The sequence below is a fragment of the Bos indicus genome, chromosome 3 (genome assembly GCF_029378745.1).
Source record: "Bos indicus isolate NIAB-ARS_2022 breed Sahiwal x Tharparkar chromosome 3, NIAB-ARS_B.indTharparkar_mat_pri_1.0, whole genome shotgun sequence".
Taxonomy (NCBI): Eukaryota; Metazoa; Chordata; class Mammalia; order Artiodactyla; family Bovidae; genus Bos; species Bos indicus.
The window spans coordinates 34,617,405-34,637,617 of record NC_091762.1 but is presented as its reverse complement, the minus strand read 5'-3'; the positions used below and the strand labels follow the sequence as shown (position 1 = coordinate 34,637,617).

General features: G+C 43.3%; 1 protein-coding gene across 3 annotated transcripts in view; it reads left to right on the top strand.

The window, feature by feature from the left end:
- Nucleotides 1-20,213, top strand: part of ELAPOR1 (endosome-lysosome associated apoptosis and autophagy regulator 1) — a 77,055-nt gene that overhangs the window by 21,064 nt on the left and 35,778 nt on the right. For all 3 annotated transcript variants that reach the window (XM_019956939.2, XM_070785978.1, XM_019956938.2), the window contains 2 exons: nt 14,264-14,384; nt 16,859-17,051. In XM_019956939.2, the coding sequence (XP_019812498.2) occupies nt 14,264-14,384; nt 16,859-17,051 (314 nt within the window). The remainder of the gene's footprint in view (nt 1-14,263; nt 14,385-16,858; nt 17,052-20,213) is intronic.

Genomic DNA, 20,213 nt, shown 5'->3' with positions numbered 1-20,213 from the left:
GATTTAATTTTTTGAGCAGGTAATTCATCCACATGGTAATCCACTCAAAAAGTTAGAAAGGGATACAGAATAAAGAGTAAATGTCCTTCGCCCCCCTGACTCCCACCACCTGGTTCTCCTGCCAGGAAGTGATCCCTGCCCCCTTCAGACTTGCTGCTGAAGTTAATTTGCACTCCTGGGGTAGCCTGTAGCACAGGGGCACACAGAAGACACAATGGCAAACCTGAGTCTAAGAGAATAAAATCAGAAGCAGGAGAAGGCTCAGGGCACATGCTGGTCACAAAATCAGAGTATCACATGCAAGTTATGATAGGGCTCCTTTCATTTTAATTATTCAGATTAGGACTGAATGCCAGATATGATAAACCAGATTATAGACATGGATTGGAGGTAAAAGAAAGCTAGGAAGCACTGAAGAAAGCACTTCTTTTTTAGATTCTTAAAGCATGTTATTTCTCAGCTGTCGCGTTCTCCCTGATACTATATGTCTGTATATATTTATAGTATTCTTACTTTGCTGTATGTATTTTATACTCTAGTACCTTAGCAGACTATCATGTGAATAGCATCCCCTGGGATTGTACAGTGCACAACTTACTCAGCTGTATGCAGCAGTCCCTGTAAATGCCAGGATTGCTTTGATGATATTTGTATCCTTTCACCATATTCTTAGTGAATATTTTTAATTGAATTACTTTCAGATAAAGAAGGCTCCATCTCAAAGTGTTATGGCAGTATAAAGAGAGAGGTGGTTGGAGAAGTAAGCAGGGGCCTGGAAGTGAAGGCCCTTGTAAACCTGGCAAAGAGTCTGGTGCCAACTCTGAGGGCAACACTGGGGCAGTGATTCAATCTGATTTGCATCTCAGATGGGTCACTCTGGCTGTAGCCTAGATGGTGGCTTGAAGAAGAGGAGGGAGCAAAGCCTGGGAGAGCAATGAGGAGGCTCCTCTAGGCAAGAAGTTCACTTCCCTGAGTAGCAGTGTGGGTGGAGACAGGGGGACTGATTCAAGAGATACTTTGCAGGCAGAAAATAGATAGGGTGTCAGTGATTATACACAGGACCTGAGGGAGAAAGGTGTCAAGGACGTGGTTCCTGGCTTGAAGAGACGCTGAATGTAACAGCGTCAATACCAGAGCAAAAGGATCATGCCAAGACTGGTATTTTACTTTTTAAAGAAATATTTGTTCAGATATTTTAAAGAAATAAGCAAAACTAAATATCTAAGTGGTTCAAGTATACTTTCTATAACATCAGGTAAAATGTACATTTATAAAAATATAAACATTACTTATAAGTCTAATATAAATTGCTAGCTAGATAAAAAGAATGAAGAGAAAGTGTTATTCAAAAAATCCTGAAGAGTCGAGAGATAAACCTATGCACCTATAGTCACCTAATCTGTGACAAAGGAGGCAAGAGTATACAGTGGATAAAAGGCGATCTCTTCAATAGGTAGTGCCAGGAAAACTGGACAGCTACATGCAAAGAATCAAAGTAGGACATTTTCTAACATCATACACAAAAACAAACTCAAAATAGATGAAAGATCTAAATGTAAGACTGGACACTCTGAAACTCTTAGAGGAAAACATAGGCAGAACACTGTCTGACATAAATCGCAACAAGATCTTTTTTGACCCAACTCTTAGAGTATTAAAAATAACAAAAATTAACAGATGGGAGCTAATTAAGCTAAAAAGATTTTGCACAGCAAAGGAAACCGTAAACAAGATGAAAAGACAACACATAGAATGGGAGAAAATATTTGCAAATGAAGTTACCAACCTAGGATTAACCTTCAAAATATACAACAGTTTATGCAGCTCAATATCAAAAACACAACCCAATCAATATCAAACAACCCAATCCAAAAATGGCATTTCTAAAGAGACATTTCTCCAAAGAAGACATACAGATGGCCAACGAGCACTTGAAGAGATGCCCAGCATCACTAATCATTAGAGAAATGCAAATCATAACAACAATGAGATGTCACCCCATACGGGTCAGAATGGCCGTCATCAAAAAATCTACAAACAATAAATGCTGGAGAGGGTGTGGAAAAAAAGAGAACCCTCCTACATTGTTAGTGGGAATGTAAATTGGTACAGTGACTGTGGAGAACAGTGTATTGGTTCCTTAAAAAACTAAAAATAGAGCTTCCTTATGATCCAGCAATCCCACTCCTTGGCGTATATCTGGAGAAAATCATAATTTGAAGAGATACATGCACCCCAATGTTCACTGCAGCACTACAATAGCCAGGACATGGAATCACCTAAATGTCCATTGACAGAGGAATGGATGAAGATGTGGCACATAAATATACTATGAAATATCACACAGTGATAAAAGCAAACAAAATAATGCCATTTGCAGCAACATGGATGGACCTAGAGTTTGTCATACTGAATGAAGCAAGTCAGACAGAGAAGGACAAGTATCGTATGCTATTGCTTACACGTGGGACCTATGGACATATTTACAAAAAGAAATAGAGTCACAGATGTAGAAAACAGATTTATCATTACCAAAGGGAAAGGGGAGAGGGATAAATTGGGAGATTGGGATTGATATATACACACTACCATATATAAAACAGATAATGAATAAGCATTCTATAGCACAGGGAATTCTACTCAGTACTCTGTAATGATCTACACGGGAAAAGAATCTAAAAAAGAGTAGATGTATATAATTGATTCACTTGCTGTACAGAAGAAACATTACAGTGTAAATCCACTATACTCCGATAAAAATTAATTTAAAAACAACAACAACAAAATGCTGAAGATCAGTATTGCCACCACGAAGCAGATGATAGTATAATTCAGTTAGATACAGGACAGCAGTGGGGAGAGCGTCTGAGAACTGTTTTTAAAAGTTGGATCTCGCCAGTTCAGGTTCGATGCATGAGACAGGGTGCTCAGGGCTGGTGCACTGGGATGACCCAGAGGGATGGGATGGGGAGGAAGGTAGGAGAGGGGGTTCAGGATGGGGAACACATATACACCCATGGCTGATTCATGTCAATGTATGGCAAAAACCACTACAATATTGTAAAGTAATTAGCCTCCAATTAAAATAAATTAATTAATTAAAAAAATAAAAGTTGGATCTGATGTCCCTGAGGAATCCTTCCGGTTACAAATAAGGGTTGGGAGCTCAAGCGTAAGAGCTGAGCTCTAGATAAAAACTTGGAGTCATCAGTCCATGAAGGCAACTGAAACTACGTAAATAGCTTTGTGTAAGAGAGTTGAACTGAACCTTAGGAAAGGCTAGGATTTTAATTGAAGTAGAGGATGTGTAGGGAGAAGGGTGGATTTACAAACTGAAGATAAGAGCAAGTCAGAGAAAGCTATGGAGTTTGGAATAAGTGGATGCTGTTAGTGGTGTGCTGCTAAATATTTAACAACTGACTCTCTAGGGAGGGGAAGGGCAGTCCTACTTTTTAGTATTTGCTGACTACGGTGGTATGAATACTCTCATCATAGCCAGTTTCAAGTTACCGGTGTCATTGGGCATGGAGTTGGGAAGAGATGAGCCTAGTCAGCTCTTGTGAGCTCAGACGAACTCTAGCACACAGCTGGATGTGGTCCTGAGGGAAACAGGATTGTCAGGCGGTAGTGGAGGGTCCACCTAAAAAAGAAAGTGAGCCACTGATGTGGCCATGAAGCTTCTGGTGTGGCCACAGTGCCACTGGTGTGGCTATGAACCTTCATACACTTCTAGGGGGAATATTAAATGGTGCAACCACCGTGGAAGACAGTTTGGTAATTCATCAAAAAGTTAGGCATAGAGTTACCATTTGACCCAGCAACTCCACAGCTAAGTATGTTCCCAAGTGATTGAAAACATATGTTCACACAAAAACTCATTCATGAATATTGCTAACAGCATTGTTGTTGTTAAGTTGCCCAGTTGTGTCCAGTTCTTTTGCAACCCCAAGGATTGGGATTTTCTAGGCAGGAATGCTGGAGTGGGTTTTTTTGCCAGGATATCTTCCTGACCCAGGGATCAAACTCACATCTGCCCACACCTCCTGCATTGCAGGCAGATTCTTTACCACCTAGCCACCAAAAGGAGAAACAACACAAATATTCATCAACTGATGAATCGATAAATAAAATGTGGCATATCCACATAATGGAACATTATTGAACCATAATATTAAGTACTGATACATCCTACAACATGGATGAACCTTGGAAACATTATGCTAAGTAGAAGAAGCCAGATAGAAAAGGCCACATATTGTATGATTCCATTTATAGGAAATGGAAGCTGGGAGAGCAATGAGGAGGCTCCTCTAGGCAAGAAGTTCACTTCCCTGAGTAGCAGTGTGGGTGGAGACAGGGGGACTGATTCAAGAGATACTTTGGAGGCAGAAAATAGATAGGGTATCAGTGATTATACACAGGACCTGAGGGAGAAAGGTGTCAAGGACATGGTTCCTGGCTTGAAGAGACGCTGAATGTAACAGCGTCAATATCAGAGCAAAAGGACCATGCCAAGACTGGTATTTTACTTTTTAAAGAAATATTTGTTCAGATATTTTAAAGAAATAAGCAAAACTAAATATTTAAGCAGTTCAAGTATGCTTTCTATAACACATCAGGTAAAATGTACATTTATAAACATATAAACATTACTTATAAGTCTAATATAAATTGCTAGCTAGATAAAATGAATGAAGAGAAAGTGTTATTCAAAAAATCCTGAAGAGTCCAGAGATAAACCTATGCACCTATAGTCACCTAATCTGTGACAAAGGAGGCAAGGTAAATCCATAAAGATGGAAAGTAGATTTGTGGTTACCAGAGGCTGGGGATAAGGAAGATGATGACTAATGGCTAATGAGAAGAGTTTGAGAAACAGTGTACTAGGGGATTGTGCTGTTGCTCACATATATTCTTCCACTGGAGTTACAGAAGCCTTGTCTGTTGGCCTTGTTCTCTAGGCCAGAGTTCTGTCCTCCAGGTTCAAGCTCTCCATCATAACCAGCTAGCATATCCAATGCTGTCCTTGGAGACTTTTGCATAGGCCAGGACCTAGTTGACCTGATTTTTTCATGTGTGATTAAAAGCTCAGGTGAAAACATTTAATGGAACATCTTGACCTCATTAATAACCAAGAAAGGCACATCTTTGGAAATACAATCTCATAAAGCCTTACTTTGTAGACAGATGTGTGTACCAAACTTTCACTCACCAGAAAGGGATTAGAATTTATAAAGGGACATTTTGTTTCCTGGCTACAAAGCCATTTCAATCCTAGGGATATTCACCAGCCATATGAAAAGCCTGCTGCACCTGATGGGCTGGCCACAGTTACTAAGTGTCATAAATGTCAACAGCCAGCCTTTCTCTTGGAGATTAGCTTCGGGGGAGTTTCTGGGGAGAAAAAGTGGAAAAAGGACAGATGTTGTTTCATATGTACGAGTAGACTGGGATCAGAGGATAGGGTGAGTCAGGACAGGTGGTAAACATCAGCAGAACAGAGGAGAATCTAATTGCTGCTGTCACATAGCTGTTAGGCTAGAAATGTGACCTGACTCCCTTCTCCCTTTCCTATTGCCTGGGTGCCCCTTCCATATGCCCCCTCCAAGCTAGGTCATAGCAGTAGTTGGCTGCTGCTGCTTTTTTAACCAGTTTACAAAAAGTGTTCCTGAACCTAATCTCCTAGTTGTCTTGACAGTTTGATGTTACTCAGTTTAGGGGGATTCTGTTAGTCATCTTAGCAGAGTGTTGGCATCCCTGTTCTATGGGGGACGGACCTGTGGTATGTGGAGACTTAATAACTGGTCACAGTTGTTTAGTGTGGGGTGGCAAGAGGAGAGTCTAGATCTTTTGATTGTGGTCTTGAGTGCCTGCATAGCTCCACAGCTGCTCTCGAGGCATGCTTTCTGCCCTCGATTCAATCGCTCAACGAACGCTTATTAGTAGCTACTATGCATTGGGAACTCTTCTAGGCTCTTGGGCTACATCAGTGAACAAAATCAGAGATCCCTGTTGTTATGGAGCTTACATCTAATCTGGAGTGAGGGCAGGGGTAGAAATAGACAAGGAACATAATGAATAACTATAAGTTATAACGTGTGTTTGAAGGTGATATGTACTATGGAAAGAACAAGTCATTCAGGCTTTGAGGATCAGTGGGACTGAATTACAGGGAGGTCGAGGCAGTAGGGGTAGTATCGGGGGGCTTGTGGGGACTAAAAGGAAGATGCAGGTAAAGTGCTCGGCCCAGAGCCTGGTGCGTGGGTGCTCATACCTGTGGCAGCTGTTAGCACCATACCAGTCTTGTCTCCCAAGAGCTCCAGACCAAGGCTGTGCCCAAAGTGGACAAGCAGCTTAGTAACAGACAGGTTAGATGGTGAGGTCAGGGGCCTGTGTGGCCCAGAGCATGGTGCCACAAACTGCCCCAGCTGGGTGTAGAGACCCTGTGTATGCTTTCTGTGATGTGTCCATGGCCAAACCAGCAAGGCAGGTCGTAGCAGAGAGATCAAGCACCATCTCTTTTGTTTTTGATCAAAATGGACTCTATAAATCCAGAGTTGAATAGAAAGTGCTGAAAGAAGGGGCAGCATAAGGCCAGGGCTCCCCCATACTCCTGAGAGTCCCGGGGCTCCTGGCATTATGTTGCTAGGCAACAGCACACAGATTGAGGACAGTGGGCAGGGGTCAGCCTGCTTGGGGTCTGTCAGCTGGTGCCTGCTCTGGGAGAGAGAGGGTATTGCTTGTAGGTAGGAGGAAACCACTGACTGCATGAGGTGATTAAAGGAAGACCAAAATGCAGCCTTAACTCAGTGAAACTCTGCTTCATACATGCAATTTCACCTTCAAGGATTTGCTCTTTCCAGTAAAGACTGGTGTTAAACTTTATGGGATGTGGAAATTTTGATTTAAACAAAACCTTAAATTACTTAGGAATAAATTTAACAAAATAGTTGCAAGATCAATAAATGAGAAACTACAAACTACTCCTGAGAAAAATTAAAGAAATGAAGAGATATACTGTGTTCATGGTCTGGAAAACTCAATATTGTTAAGATATCAAACCTCCCAAAATTTACCTATAGGTTCAATGCAATTCTGCTCAAAATTCTAGCAGAATTTCTTTTAATAAAAATTGACAGTCTAACTTAAAAAACTTAACTGAGAAGAATAAACATGTAAAATAGATTTTAAAATAAAACTTTGTTCTCTTAAAGTGAGGAATGCTCACTCACTTCTGAGGGGGCTGGCTCTCTACACCCCTAGATTCTGGAGCTGAATTTGAAAGTCCCTGGGTTAAGGTATTTAAAAAGTGAACAGCCTGTTTTGGGGTAAAATATTAAGCCATTTAAAAACTATGAATGCATTATTACAGATTTTAATGATTTTTCCTGTGTGTGCAGGGATGAATAACAGACTCCTTAGAGGGTCTGATGAAAACTGTGTCCAGAAAAATGCATATATCTAAAATTCTGGATTTGGTTGTGTAGGGAAAATTGTCTAGGATCCTAGATTAAGTGACCTCCCCCATCTTGTATGAGATGTACTTATATGATTTGCTTCCTGATGGGATAATTATTTAAGTCTCCATAGAAGAGTGAGTTGAAAGGAGAAAAGGATCTAGAGAAGAATCAGAATCTTTAGAGTAGAGCCCAGGAATCTTTTGTTTGTTTTTGTTTTTTTTAGGAATCTGTATTTTTAACATAATCTTCAGGTTGTTGTGATGATTAAACAGATTTAGCCACCAGAGATCGAGGGCTGGATATGTCTAGACCTTTAGGCTCAGATGGTAAAGAATCTGCCTGTGATGTGGGAGACCCAGGTTCGATCTTTGGGTTGGGAAGATCTCCTGGAGAAGGAAATAGCAAGCCACTCCAAAGTGGATCCATGGACAGAGGAGCCTGGTGGGCTACAGTACAGTCCATGTGGTGGAAAAGAGTCAGACGCGACTGAGCGACTAACACTTTCACTTCTTTTTTAGGATCCAGGGCTTCCTTGGTGGTTCAGAAGGTAAAGAATTTGCTTGCAAAGCAGGAGACCCAGGGAGACCAAGTTCAATCCCCTGGAGAAGGGAATGGCTACCTACTTCATTATTCTTGCCTGAAGAATTCCATGGACAGAGGCTACAGTCCATGGGGTCTCAAAGAGTCAGACACAATGGAGTGACTATCACTTTCACACTTTAGGACCCAGGAGACACTGCTACTGAGCCAGCAGTCTTAAGAGCGTGGGAAGGAGGGAGAGAAAGGAGCAAAGAGGGAGTCTCTGCAGTCTGACAGAGAACAATCAAAAAGGTCCTACAAGGTCAAGGTCGCTGAGTCCCAGTGTCTGCAGACCTTCCACCCAGAACCTGAATGAGAGCACTCCAGAGCAGAAAGAACACAGAACAGTTCTGGAAGCCATTCAGCTGGGGCTGAGCCACAGAGAAAGTCTCTTTGGGGGCACTAATGTTCAATTCTGACATTTCACCATGATCTCCTTGTTCTGTGCTAAGCAGAGCTTACTCCTCCCTTCCAGGGAAGGGCTGGTCTCTCCTTGGCAGTCAGGATTGTTTAATGGGATCTGCTCCTGTCTGCATCACATGCTTTCTCAGCAAAGAGGCATTTGCACTGTACCAACAAACACCTACTGACCCCACTTACCAGCTCAGGTGTTTGCCTGGGGCACCCAGCCCCCATCTTGACATTCTCCCCCAAAGTATCTGCCTTTCAGGGACGCTGAGAAGGGGCTGAACCTGCAGCTGGCAGAAGAATGGGAAGGGCCTCTTCCAGACTCTAAGGCCCCTAGTCAGAATCCAGGTTTACTTAAGAACCTGTTTCTTGACTCAGGCTCTGTCCCAGCCAAGACAAACCCAAGTCATGTTGATTCCCTGCTTCCTTGGTGGCTGTGACTTTGTGTAGCACTGGTTCAGTGACCTTAAGACTCAGGATCTGAGACTCTGCTTGGTTCTGTCTGTTCTGTCTCTGGGCGGTGAGGGGGTTGGGGAGTAGGGCAGGGGCAGTGGCCGAGTGGTTACCTTTCTGGCCAGCAGCTGTCTCTGGGCAGTGATTCTTAGCTTGTCATTGTTTTACTCAAGTGGATCCATTTATCCAAACTGAACAAGATTTGTGCACTTCAATGTATATAATTTTTCCCTAAAAATAAATAAACCTAGAAAAACTAACAACAACTTTGAGTGGGGAGGAGTAGGTGGAAGTAAATAAGCAGAAATGGCAGAAACTATAAGTATAGAAGCTGGGTGATGGGTACCTGGGGGTCATCATATTCTGTCTTAAAATATACATTTGAATTTTATTGTAATAAGAAGTGAAGAAATTTAAAAAGACTTAGAAATCTCCCTCCCTGATCAAGAACCTCAAAGAAACTCATACTCTTTACTCTAGTAATTCCACTTCTGGGAATCTCTCCAAAGGAAATAATCAAAGATACACATAAAGCTTCATTGTAGTGCTATCTAAAATAAGGAAAAATTGGACAAAACTCAATGACCTGTAACAGGAGAATGGTTAGAGCAACTGTGGTGCAACCTTAAAGACACAGGAGCATGCTCGTGACCTAAAATGTAAAAAAAAAAAAAAAAAAGTCAGAAGAAGAAACTACATATCATGGGATATTCATTTTGTTTTAAAAATGCATATGCATGGACTTCCCTGGTGGCTCAGTGGATAAGAATCCGCCTGTCAATGCAGGGCATACAGGTTCAATCCTTGTTCCAGGAAGAATCCATATGCTGCAGAGCAACTAACCTCTGTGCAGCAACTACTGAAGCCCACAGGTCCCCAAGCCCATGTACCACAGCAAGAGAAACCCTCGTGCCGCAATGAAGAGTAGTCCCTGCAAAGCAACGAAGACTCAGCACAGCCAAAAGCAGACAAATCAGTAAATGCATATATTGTATGATTTCAGCTATGGTGGTTTAATTGCTAAGTCATGCCTGACTCTTGGGACCCCACGGACTGTAGCCTACCAGGCTGTCAGTCTGTGGGACTCTCCAGGCAAGAATACTGGAGTGGGTTGCCATTTCCTTCTCCAGGGGATCTTCCTGACCCAGGGATCAAACCCATGTCTGTTACATCTACCCGCACTGGCAGGCAGGTTCTTTACCACTAGCTCCACCTGGGAAGCCCCAATAAATGCATATGCACATATAAAAAAATCTGTAAAGAAATGTAATAAAATGTTAGAAGTATTGATCTCTGCTTGGTAGGCTTTTGGAAGATTTTAATTTTCTTTTTAATTCTAGCCTGTATTTTCATAGTTTCTACAATTAACATTTCTTACTTTGATAATTACTTTAAAAACTGAGACATGCCATTTTGAAAGAAGAGGGGGAAAGATGGAAAGAAAAACAGATTTTCATGCACATAGCAATGTGCATATGTGCATATGTGAAATGTGTGCAATGTGCGTATGTGAAGTAATAAGGTATTGGAACTGGAAGGAATCTTAGATGTTTGAAATCACCTAAGTCCAACTTCCTCATTTTACAAATGAGAAGACTGAGGCCCAGAGCGTCAAATGTCCAGCTAAGCCATTTGTTCTTAGTCTCTCTGACTGCTTGTTTTAGCAGCTCACTGAGCTCTCATGGCCTCAGGACCTTAACAGCCTGGGCTGTATCCCCGATGTTAACCCCTGGAGGCCTGTTTGGGGAGCAGTCCTTGGATTCTCCAGTTAGTCTGGGCCACCTGTTGGCAGTGTCCTCAGCCAGTCGGGATGGAGAAATTCCCTGTCAGAAAGAAGGCCAGTGAAACACTAGACCTCGCCACCCCCTAATCACCTAGAGCTTGTCCCTCAGACAGTTGTAGCTGGCCATCTCTGTCTTTTCAGCTCTGCTTTGGCAAAGGTTACTTCTAGGCAGCTAGGTCATATGTTCCTCCTGTGTCCCATTTAAAATTGTGACTTGGGGACATGTCATGTCATTGTGCCTGGGGAGAGCAAAGAATTATATGCTGGACATACGAATGAGATCTATTTGAGTGTCTCCTGGGAACTCCCTGGTGGTCCAGAGGTTAAGACTCAGTGCTTCCACTGCAGGGAGCGTGGATTTGCTCCCTGGTCAGGGAACTAAGATCCCACATGCTGTGCAGTGCTACCAAATATAAAATAAAATTCAGAATTTTTAAATGATTTTTTTCTAAAAAGCCAAATTAAAAAAAGAAAGATTAAAATCCATGTTTTAAAAAATGTATGCATGTGTCTCCTTTGTGAATCTGCATATTATGTAGACCGTATGCTCTCCAAGTCAGGTCACTAGGTAAACTGAGGTTGTGTTGGGGAATTGATTTGTTCATAAAACTCTGAATATAATTGAGGAGTCCTGCCAATTATATCTCTGTCTAAGCCGACGTCTTGGATGGTGAGATCAACTATAGCTCAGATCTGAAACAGCTGCAGCAGAGCCACCTGCGTTGGATGGTGTGAATATCCCCAAGGGACATGAAGTAAATTAGCACATATTGAAGGGAAATTTTCTAAGGCCCGGAACCACCATTTTCCCAGCAAACCTCCCACCCAAGTGGGACACAGGGGACACCAAATGAGAGACGCCGCAGAGGCAGACGTGGCTCTTGAGTCTCCAACAGGCCAAATGCAGTCAGAGTGACTGAAATGATCTGCTCGAACAGATTTGATGTTTTAACACTAATTATCAGGCCTCAGAAGAGACCCTGGCTGCTGGCAGACAACCAATACTGTCTTAGTTAATTTTTAGATTTGGCTGTTAAATTTGGCCCTGCGCGAGATTGTGTTTGATGGGACTTCCGAGAGTGAAGGATTCCTGGTAGGAAGGCCTGGGTTCTAGCTCTGTGTGACCTTGGACAAAGCCATTTCACCCCATGGGGAGTGTTTTGTCATCTGTGCAATGGAGGAAACACCCCCTGCTCTGTTTGCCTTCTGGGGAGTTTGAAGATCAAATGAAATGGTGTAAAAGCACCATGCAAATGACAGGCATAATTACATTCACAGGCAGAACATGAATCTTTTCTGCCTGGTTCACTCAATTCTATGTAATTTACATACTGTGGATCTTACCCCTCTTTCTTACAGCAAAATCCTTTGGAGAATATCATTTTTAGACCCGAAATTGAAAATAGTTTCCTTATTCGTCCTCAGAGTCCTCTGGGATAAAGAAAAGAGTGGAATTAAAAGAAAAAAGAGACCCAGAGTGATGGTAGCCCAAGGGCACAAAGAATTCCCACCCAGGTGTTCTTTCTTTCCTAGATGACACTGACATCTGATCTAAAGTCAAAGCTTCTCATCCTAAATTAGACTCACAATCCCCCCAGCTCCTCCTTCTCCTTTGCATCTTCTCCCTCTGGATAAAAATGCCCAGTTTACACTTTGCTGTCCTGAGCCATGCTGGGCACAACCTCTAGTACCTCTAAGTGCTGGACAGACAATAGATATTTGGTAAATTATATTTATAATAAAAGACAATAGAAATGGAGCTCTAAGATTTTTCTCTCATTACCCTAAGTTTCTTAAAGTACAGATCAAAAGCAAGGTTTACCACATATCCACAAGTCTGAAATAACAGCTTGTAAGGCACACCAGCTTTTATGTACCGAAAAGAAAGGAAAACCCCATCAATTAAAACATGACACTGCTGCTGCTGCTAAGTCGCTTCAGTTGTGTCCGACTGTGTGCGACCCCATAGACGGCAGCCCACCAGGCTGCCCCGTCCCTGGGATTCTCCAGGCAAGAACACTGGAGTGGGTTGCCATTTCCTTCTCCAATGCATGAAAGTGAAAAGTGAAAGTGAAGTCACTCAGTCGTGTCCGACTTAGCAGCCCCATGGACTGCAGCCTACCAGGCTCCTCCGTCCATGGGATTTTCCAGGCAAGAGTACTGGAGTGGGATGCCATTGCCTTCTCCGTAAAACATGACACAGTGCTTCCTTATTGTGTCGGATATAAGCCACAACTTGATTTCATAGGTGTTAAAATATGAAAGAAATATGCATCTTAGAAGAGATGAAATGAAGTCTATTTACCCCTTCCCAAAAGTACAGATTTCTCCTTTTGATTCTGATGAATTCTTAGGTTAGCCCACTTCAAACTGTCTCAGTTTTAGCCCCAGCTCCACTCCTTACATTGCATTTATGTGCAATCATCCTTCCATATGGGTAGAAGGGGGACATTAATTCTATTTTTCTTATGGATACAGTAATACAAAGTACTTTAGGGCTTGAATATAGTTTTTGGTTAAGTGAGGATTGTGAAATGCTTGTCAAAGCCAAAGTCACATTAATTCTGTGGCCTGTTGTTTGTGACAAGATTTAAAAGAGTAAGAAATGTTTTGAGTATTTGCCACAGCTATTGTGCTTTCTTTTTCCCAAGTAGTGCTTTCTGTGATTTTTGTTGCAGTGCTTCTTGTTTTATTTAATATGCTTGATTTGGCTGTTTTGTTGTTGTTATTCAGTTTATTCTTAGATCAGGTGAACTATGAGTTTTCACTGCACAGAGAAATTAGGTGTGAATACAGCCCATGGGGTCGAGAAGAGTCAGACATGACTGAGCGACTTCACTTTCACTTTCATGCATTGGAGAAGGAAATGGCAACCCACTCCAGTGCTTTTGTCTGGAGAATCCCAGGGACGGCAGAGCCTGGTGGGCTGCCGTCTATGGGGTCGCACAGAGTCGGACACGACTGAAGCGACTTAGCGGCAGCAGCAGCAGGCTGATGTGATGAGAACCCATCACCTGCCTGGGCTAAATATGATGTTTTCATAAAATTTGAGGCAGGAATTCATAGTTTTTTCAGGGCAGAAGAGAGCATGAAGAATGTGGGGAAATCAGGGGAAATAGAAATACAGCTTTTGTGACAATCCTTTGTAATTTTTCATGGGCCGGTCCGTGTTTGTAAATTCTGCAGTTTGGGACAAGAAAAAATCCACCTATTTCTAGCCTGTTCTTTAGTCACCTTCTCACATTGCTCTGGCCTAATAGGACATTATTTATACACAACAGCAGAGAGACATGAAAAAGCGGGCGGGGGGATGGGGGGCGGTGGCGGTTTTAGGGACTAGACCATGGCTGGTGGAGAGGAATGATCAAAATGGCCATATAGGCCCTGTATGTTCTTGATAAGGATCATTTCAGCTCCACGATGCCTTGCCCCTTCCTGTAGCAACCCCCTCCCCTGGGGCCCAGGGCCCATTACTGTGATGGTGAGTGTCAGTAGCCTTCTGGCTGGACAGGAAGTAGGTGGGAAGCTGTTAATGTCTGACAGATGCTAATGCATACTTTGCCCCTTCTCTCCCCTGCAGTCTGAGTACCACTATGAGTACACCGCGTGTGACAGCACAGGTTCCAGGTGGAGGGTCGCCGTGCCGCACACCCCGGGCCTGTGTACCAGCCTCCCCGACCCCGTCAAGGGCACCGAGTGCTGTAAGCAGTCCTGCCTCTCAGCTTTGGCCTCTGCCCCAAGCCCCCTACCATCCGAGTTAGGCCCTTCCTGACAGTGCGGCTGCCTCAAGGAGTCAGATCTCCCCACCCCTGCCTCCCCATCCACCAAATCCTGAGATTTGGTGCAGGAGTGCTATTTCATGGATGGGAATCTCAATTTATTTTTCTTTTCAAATTTAAATCCCATCACAGTATAAAGTAAAAATCATTCCAGCTGTGTGTCACTTAGATATTTTTCTCTGTTTGCATACATTTTCTGTTCTGGTCTGTGCATTTCTCTCCAGTCTACACTCTCCAGCCACAGTCACTCATTAGGAAAGACTGTGATTTGCAGTCGTTCTTGAAAAGGAAGCCAGAGAAGATAAATTTCTGCAGAGACAGATCTTTAAAATGCACTGGGCATCACTTCAGGGAACAAGAATGTTCCCTGATTGGGGAGCTGACCATGCAACCGGAAAGGCAGTGACTTGCCTGCAGCTCCTATTCCCTCCTCTAGGACTCTGTAGCTACAACTTTCCTATCACTAGCAGCTATTTTCCCTGTGCTGTTCCTTTTAGAAAAGGCAAAAACAAAATATTTTTTATTTTTAACAATAAAGATCAGGAACTAGACTCAAGGAATCTTTGATGATTTGGAAAGGAGATTGGGGGCATTTAAAATCTAAAATATGCTTAGCCTAGTGCCTGATTCAGTAGGTGAGCAAATAAATACTTGTTAAATCAATAAATGGATATTGCTAAGATCTGAGTATTAACAGAAACAAATCAGCCATCTTCAGTAAACTTGGCCAGTGTTCTTAATATGTGCACCTGCGATGTGAACCACAAAGATAAATAAGGCACAGCCTCTGCCTTCAGAAGCGTACAGTCTGGTGGGAGGAGCAGACATCCGTTTATCCATTCATTTTTTCTGCAAACCTTAGGGGAGGTCCTGCTGTGGCTGTGCCGGTTGCTGAGCCACCATGCCTGGAGGAGCTCAGAGCCTGGTAGGAGGCACACATCAGTATGATGTGTTAGATGAGGTGAAAAGAATGGGCCTATGGATGCTTAGGGATCAGGAACAGCTGGGTGAACCACTCAAGCAAAAGCTTGGAGGTGGGAGACATCAGACACATTCAGAAAAGAGGATGCGGCCTGAGGTGGAGACAACACAGGGAGGGGATGGATGGGAGTGGGGTAGAGAAGGGTCTGGAGTGCAAGATTAAGCCAGTTGGGGTTAGGTTGGGGGAAAATTGTAAAAGACTTTGAGTGCCAAATTGAGAGCTTAAGTCTGTAACCAAAAGTTGGTGGGTGGTGCCTGATTATTTTTTAAATAACAGAAATAATAGTATGGGCTTCTCTGGTGGTTCAGTGGTTAGGAATCCACCTGCCAATGCAGGGGTCATGGGTTCAATCCCTGGACTGGGAAGATCCCACATGCTGCAAGGCAACTAAGCCTGTGCATCACAACTACTGAGCCCTTGCACTTCAACTACTGAAGTCTGCTTGCCTGGACCCCATGCTCTGCAGCAAGAGAAGCCACTGCAATGAGAATCCATGCACCACCACTAGAAGAGTTGCCCCAGCTCGCGGCCACGAGAGAGATAAAGACCCAGTGCAGCTACACATAAATAAATTTTAAAAAGAAATAAGTATGTATCAGTATTTTAGAAAGATACTTCTGACCACAGAATCAGCAAAAACAAGAAATAGGCAACTCGTTAGGAGGACGTTGCAATGGTTGAGCTCACCTAACAGATCACAGTAATCCCAACCAGCATGGTGCCAGTGGGACCAGAAAGGAGAAGACAGAGGCCAGAGACAACAGGAAATCCAAGGCCGAAACGCCAGGCGCCCTTCAGAGGGGTCAGAACGAGAGACTCTGGTACCCTCTTTTACTGGGGAGCTCTCAGAATGGCTGAGGAAATGAGAAGAATAGCCCAAAATGCTGCAACAAGGTCCTACGTCTTTTTTTTTTTTTTTTTAAATAACAGCTTTGGGAATTCCTTGGCAGTCCAGTGGTTAGGACTCCATGCTTTTATGGTTCAATCTCTGGTGGAGAAACTAAGATCCCACAAGCCATATGGCACAGCCAATAGATAAATCAATGATGATTCACCCCTGTAAGTTCTAAAATTCAATGGTTTTTAGACTATTCACAGAATTACATAATTATCACCACTATCTAATCTCAGAATATTTTTATCACCCCAGAAAGAAACTTCATATCCATTAGCCATCTCTCCCCATGCCCCCTCCCCCAAGTCCCTGGTGCCACAGATCTACTTTCTGTCTCTATGGATTTGCCTAATCTGGACAGTCCATGCAAGCGGGGTCATAGAAGATGCACCATGGCTCTTAGTGTGTGAAACCCTTAGGTCTCCATCCTCTGCTCCTCCCTCTAGGATGCCCACACCCGCCCACTTCTAGGTGGCAGCAGCCTCACCACCTGTCCTTGTCCCCGCTCTTGTGTTCCAGCCTTCTCTTGCAAAGCTGGGGAGTTTCTGGACATGAAGGACCAGTCGTGTAAGCCGTGTGCTGAGGGTCGCTACTCCCTTGGCACAGGCATCCGGTTCGATGAGTGGGATGAACTGCCCCATGGCTTTGCCAGCCTCTCAACCAACATGGAGATCGAGGACAGCACCTTGGAGTCCACCGAAAACTGTACTTCGTGAGTCGCTCCTCTCCCCCTGCCCCTCCCCCTTAGCCCCTCACCTCCCTTACCTCCCTGCTCCCCATGCTGGGGAAGGGGCTGCAGAGAGCACTCCACAGCCTCCTCTCCTTCTCCTTGGGGTGAGGGCTGGAGCAGGGCCCCCCTGGACTGCTGGATGTGCTGCCCACTCAGCCCAGCCTTACTGACCTAAGCTTACCAGCGACTGATAAGCACTTGTGACAGGTGAAAACCACCAGGAGATAGACGTTGATAAGATGCACAAGGGTCAAATGGCCCAGTCTGTTTAGGACAAAATCCAGTTGAATTCTACCATGGAATTTTGGGTCAGCCAAAACACTTCCTTAATTTGATTGCAACACTCTGTGCAAAGCCTCGAGTATCTTCCTGGCTTTGGTGTCAACTTCTAAATCTGGTCTCCTAATCCTAAGTTTATGGGTTTGGGGAGATAAAGTAGGACCAGAGCTTTGGTCAGTCATGGCTGAGATGTTCCAAACACTTTGAGACCCTGGTGACCAGAGAATTCTCCAGCTCAGAAGAGGATCTTTTCAGTAATTGAAAAACTCAGTCCAAGGTGCTTACAGAATGGGTGAGCTGCCCTTACCCAATCTTTACATATTTAATTCTAAGGATAAGAATTATATGATGTGCCTTGGTTCAGGCACTATTCCAGATGCTTTGCATACATTATTTTTTCTAATCCTCACGAGAACCCTTGTGAGGGTGAAACAGGTATTATTGTTCTCATTACACAGATTTGGAACTGGAGGCTCAGAGAGGTTAAATGACTTGTCCTTTGTTATCCAGCTTACAACTGGGGAGACTAGAATTCATCCTCAGTCCCAAGCTTTCCACTGCCCCATGCTACCGCCTTCAAATAACATTTAGTGTGTTCAAGACAATACTTGGGTCTTAGAGAGGAAAAGTTGGGGGGGTTGCATGGATGTAAAAGACAATCGTCCACTACTCTTTGTTAAATATTGACAAGGAATATAGGAGAAAAGTACATGAAAGTTTCTCTTATACCCAATCAAAAGGATAAAAAAATTAATTGTATTACACATGAATTTTTAAAAGTTAGAGCAATATGTCCCATTCCTATACTTAAATATCCTAGAAGCACCACTGTCTGAGCCAGGCAGCAGGTCTTTTAACAGTCCAATGTTTATGTTATTTTAGAGTTCAGTATTATGAGTCAAAGGGCTTCCCCAGTGGCTCAATGGTAAAGAATAAGTCTACAGTGCAGGAGACACAAGAAGACACGTTGTTCAATCTCTTGGTCAGGAAAATCCCCTAGAGGAGGAAATGGCAATTTACTTCAGTAGTCTTGCCTGGAAAGTCCCATGGACAGAGGATCCTGGTGGACTATATAGTCCATAGCATCGCAGTCGGACATGACTGAAGCAACTTAGCATGTATGCATGCAAGGTGGAAATGAGATGATACTTGGAAAGATTTGCAATCTTGGAAAGATTTGGAGTGATTCCTGGCATTAGAAATAAATCAAGACAGATTGTTATTATTAAACATGAAATGATCTTCACTAGGAACAGCTCTGACAAAAGTCAGAATTGTAATGCATTTTGCAAATGTAACCCACTTATGGCATCTTTTAATTATTCATCCACCTTCAGGAGTTATTTATAGCTGATGCCGTGGAGCACATCAGCTTTAAGTGCTGTCTCTTTTAACAAGGAGAAATCAATACCATTAGGTTAGCTGGGTATCTTGAATGAGCTCAGCTGAGGCATTTTGGATATGTTTTCACTTGAGAATAACACTAACTGTTGAAGAGCTGGAAGTACCATATTATTCTGACAAACACAGGGGGAAAACAGTGAACTAATCTGAGGTTCCCTTATCATTGTTCAGTCGCTCGGTGATGTCCGACTCTTTGCGTCCTCATGGACTGCAGCCCGCCAGGCTTCCCTGTCCTTCACCATCTCCTGGAGCTTGCTCAGACTCATGCCCATTGAATCGGTGATGAGGATTTGGAACCTTACCTGGTCATTATTAGTCATTGGCGACCAGGGCTGGTCTCAGGCAGAGCAGTGAAATAGCACAATTGTCTTTGATCACCGTCTCTTACATTCATCTGTTTAATGCCCTGAGTCCCTCTCTCACGCCAGATCCATGGCTTGGTGCTGATGACACAGAAGTGAGCAAATTAAGTTTGGTCTCTGCCCTCACGGCATCAACAAGCCAGGCAGGAAGATAAGCAATTCAAGAAGAATTAAAGTGTGATCAGAAGAGATGCGATAAGATGTTCAACCTCATTAATAATCAAGGAAATAAGGTTTAAAGCCCAGGGAGACACCAGTGTTCTATCATATCATACTAGCAACAATGTAAAGTCTGACCATTCTAAATGTGGGGAGGATGCGGAGCAACAGGAGTTTTCTGCCCGTGGGTGTAGTTGATAACATCTACTCTGGGGCATAACATAGCTGTAGCTGGTAAAGTTGGAGGTTCACAAACCCTGTGACCCAGTGGTTCTACTCACCAACCCCATTCCCCAGCCAGGCTTCAGACACATGTAGGAGGAGACCAGTGCCAGAATGTTCCTAAAAGAGTGTGCACAAATCAAAAAATTGGAAACAACCTAAATGCCCATCAACAAGTAGTGCATAAATACATGTGGGTGAACCATAGAAAGCAATCTTATATACTGGTGAAAATGAAAGAAGAGCTTTTATTCGTCCGTGAATATCGACGAATCCCTTGATCATTATACATGTTGAAGAAAGAAAAGCAAGTTTCAGAATCCATGAGTGTGATACCATTTACACAGGTTTAAAAATATGCAAAGCAATATCATACGTATATTGTCGAGAGATACATACACAATGAGTAAAGGGCAGAGAACCACGAGGGGCTATTAAGCACCAAATTCCAGAAAGTGGTTACTTGGCAGTGGGAAAAGGCTTGTGTGACGTAGATGGGGTTGAAACTAGCTAGGGGAACACGAAGACTTCTGCTGTGTTGCATTTATTTCTTTTTTTAAATACTTGTTTATTTGGCTGCATTGGGTCTTAAATGTGGCACACAGAATCTTCACTGGGTCATGCGGGATCTTTCACTGTGGCCCACCGACTCTCTAGTTGTGGCGCATGGGCTCCAGAGCTCATGGGCTCAGTAGTTGTGGAGTATGGGCTAGTTGCT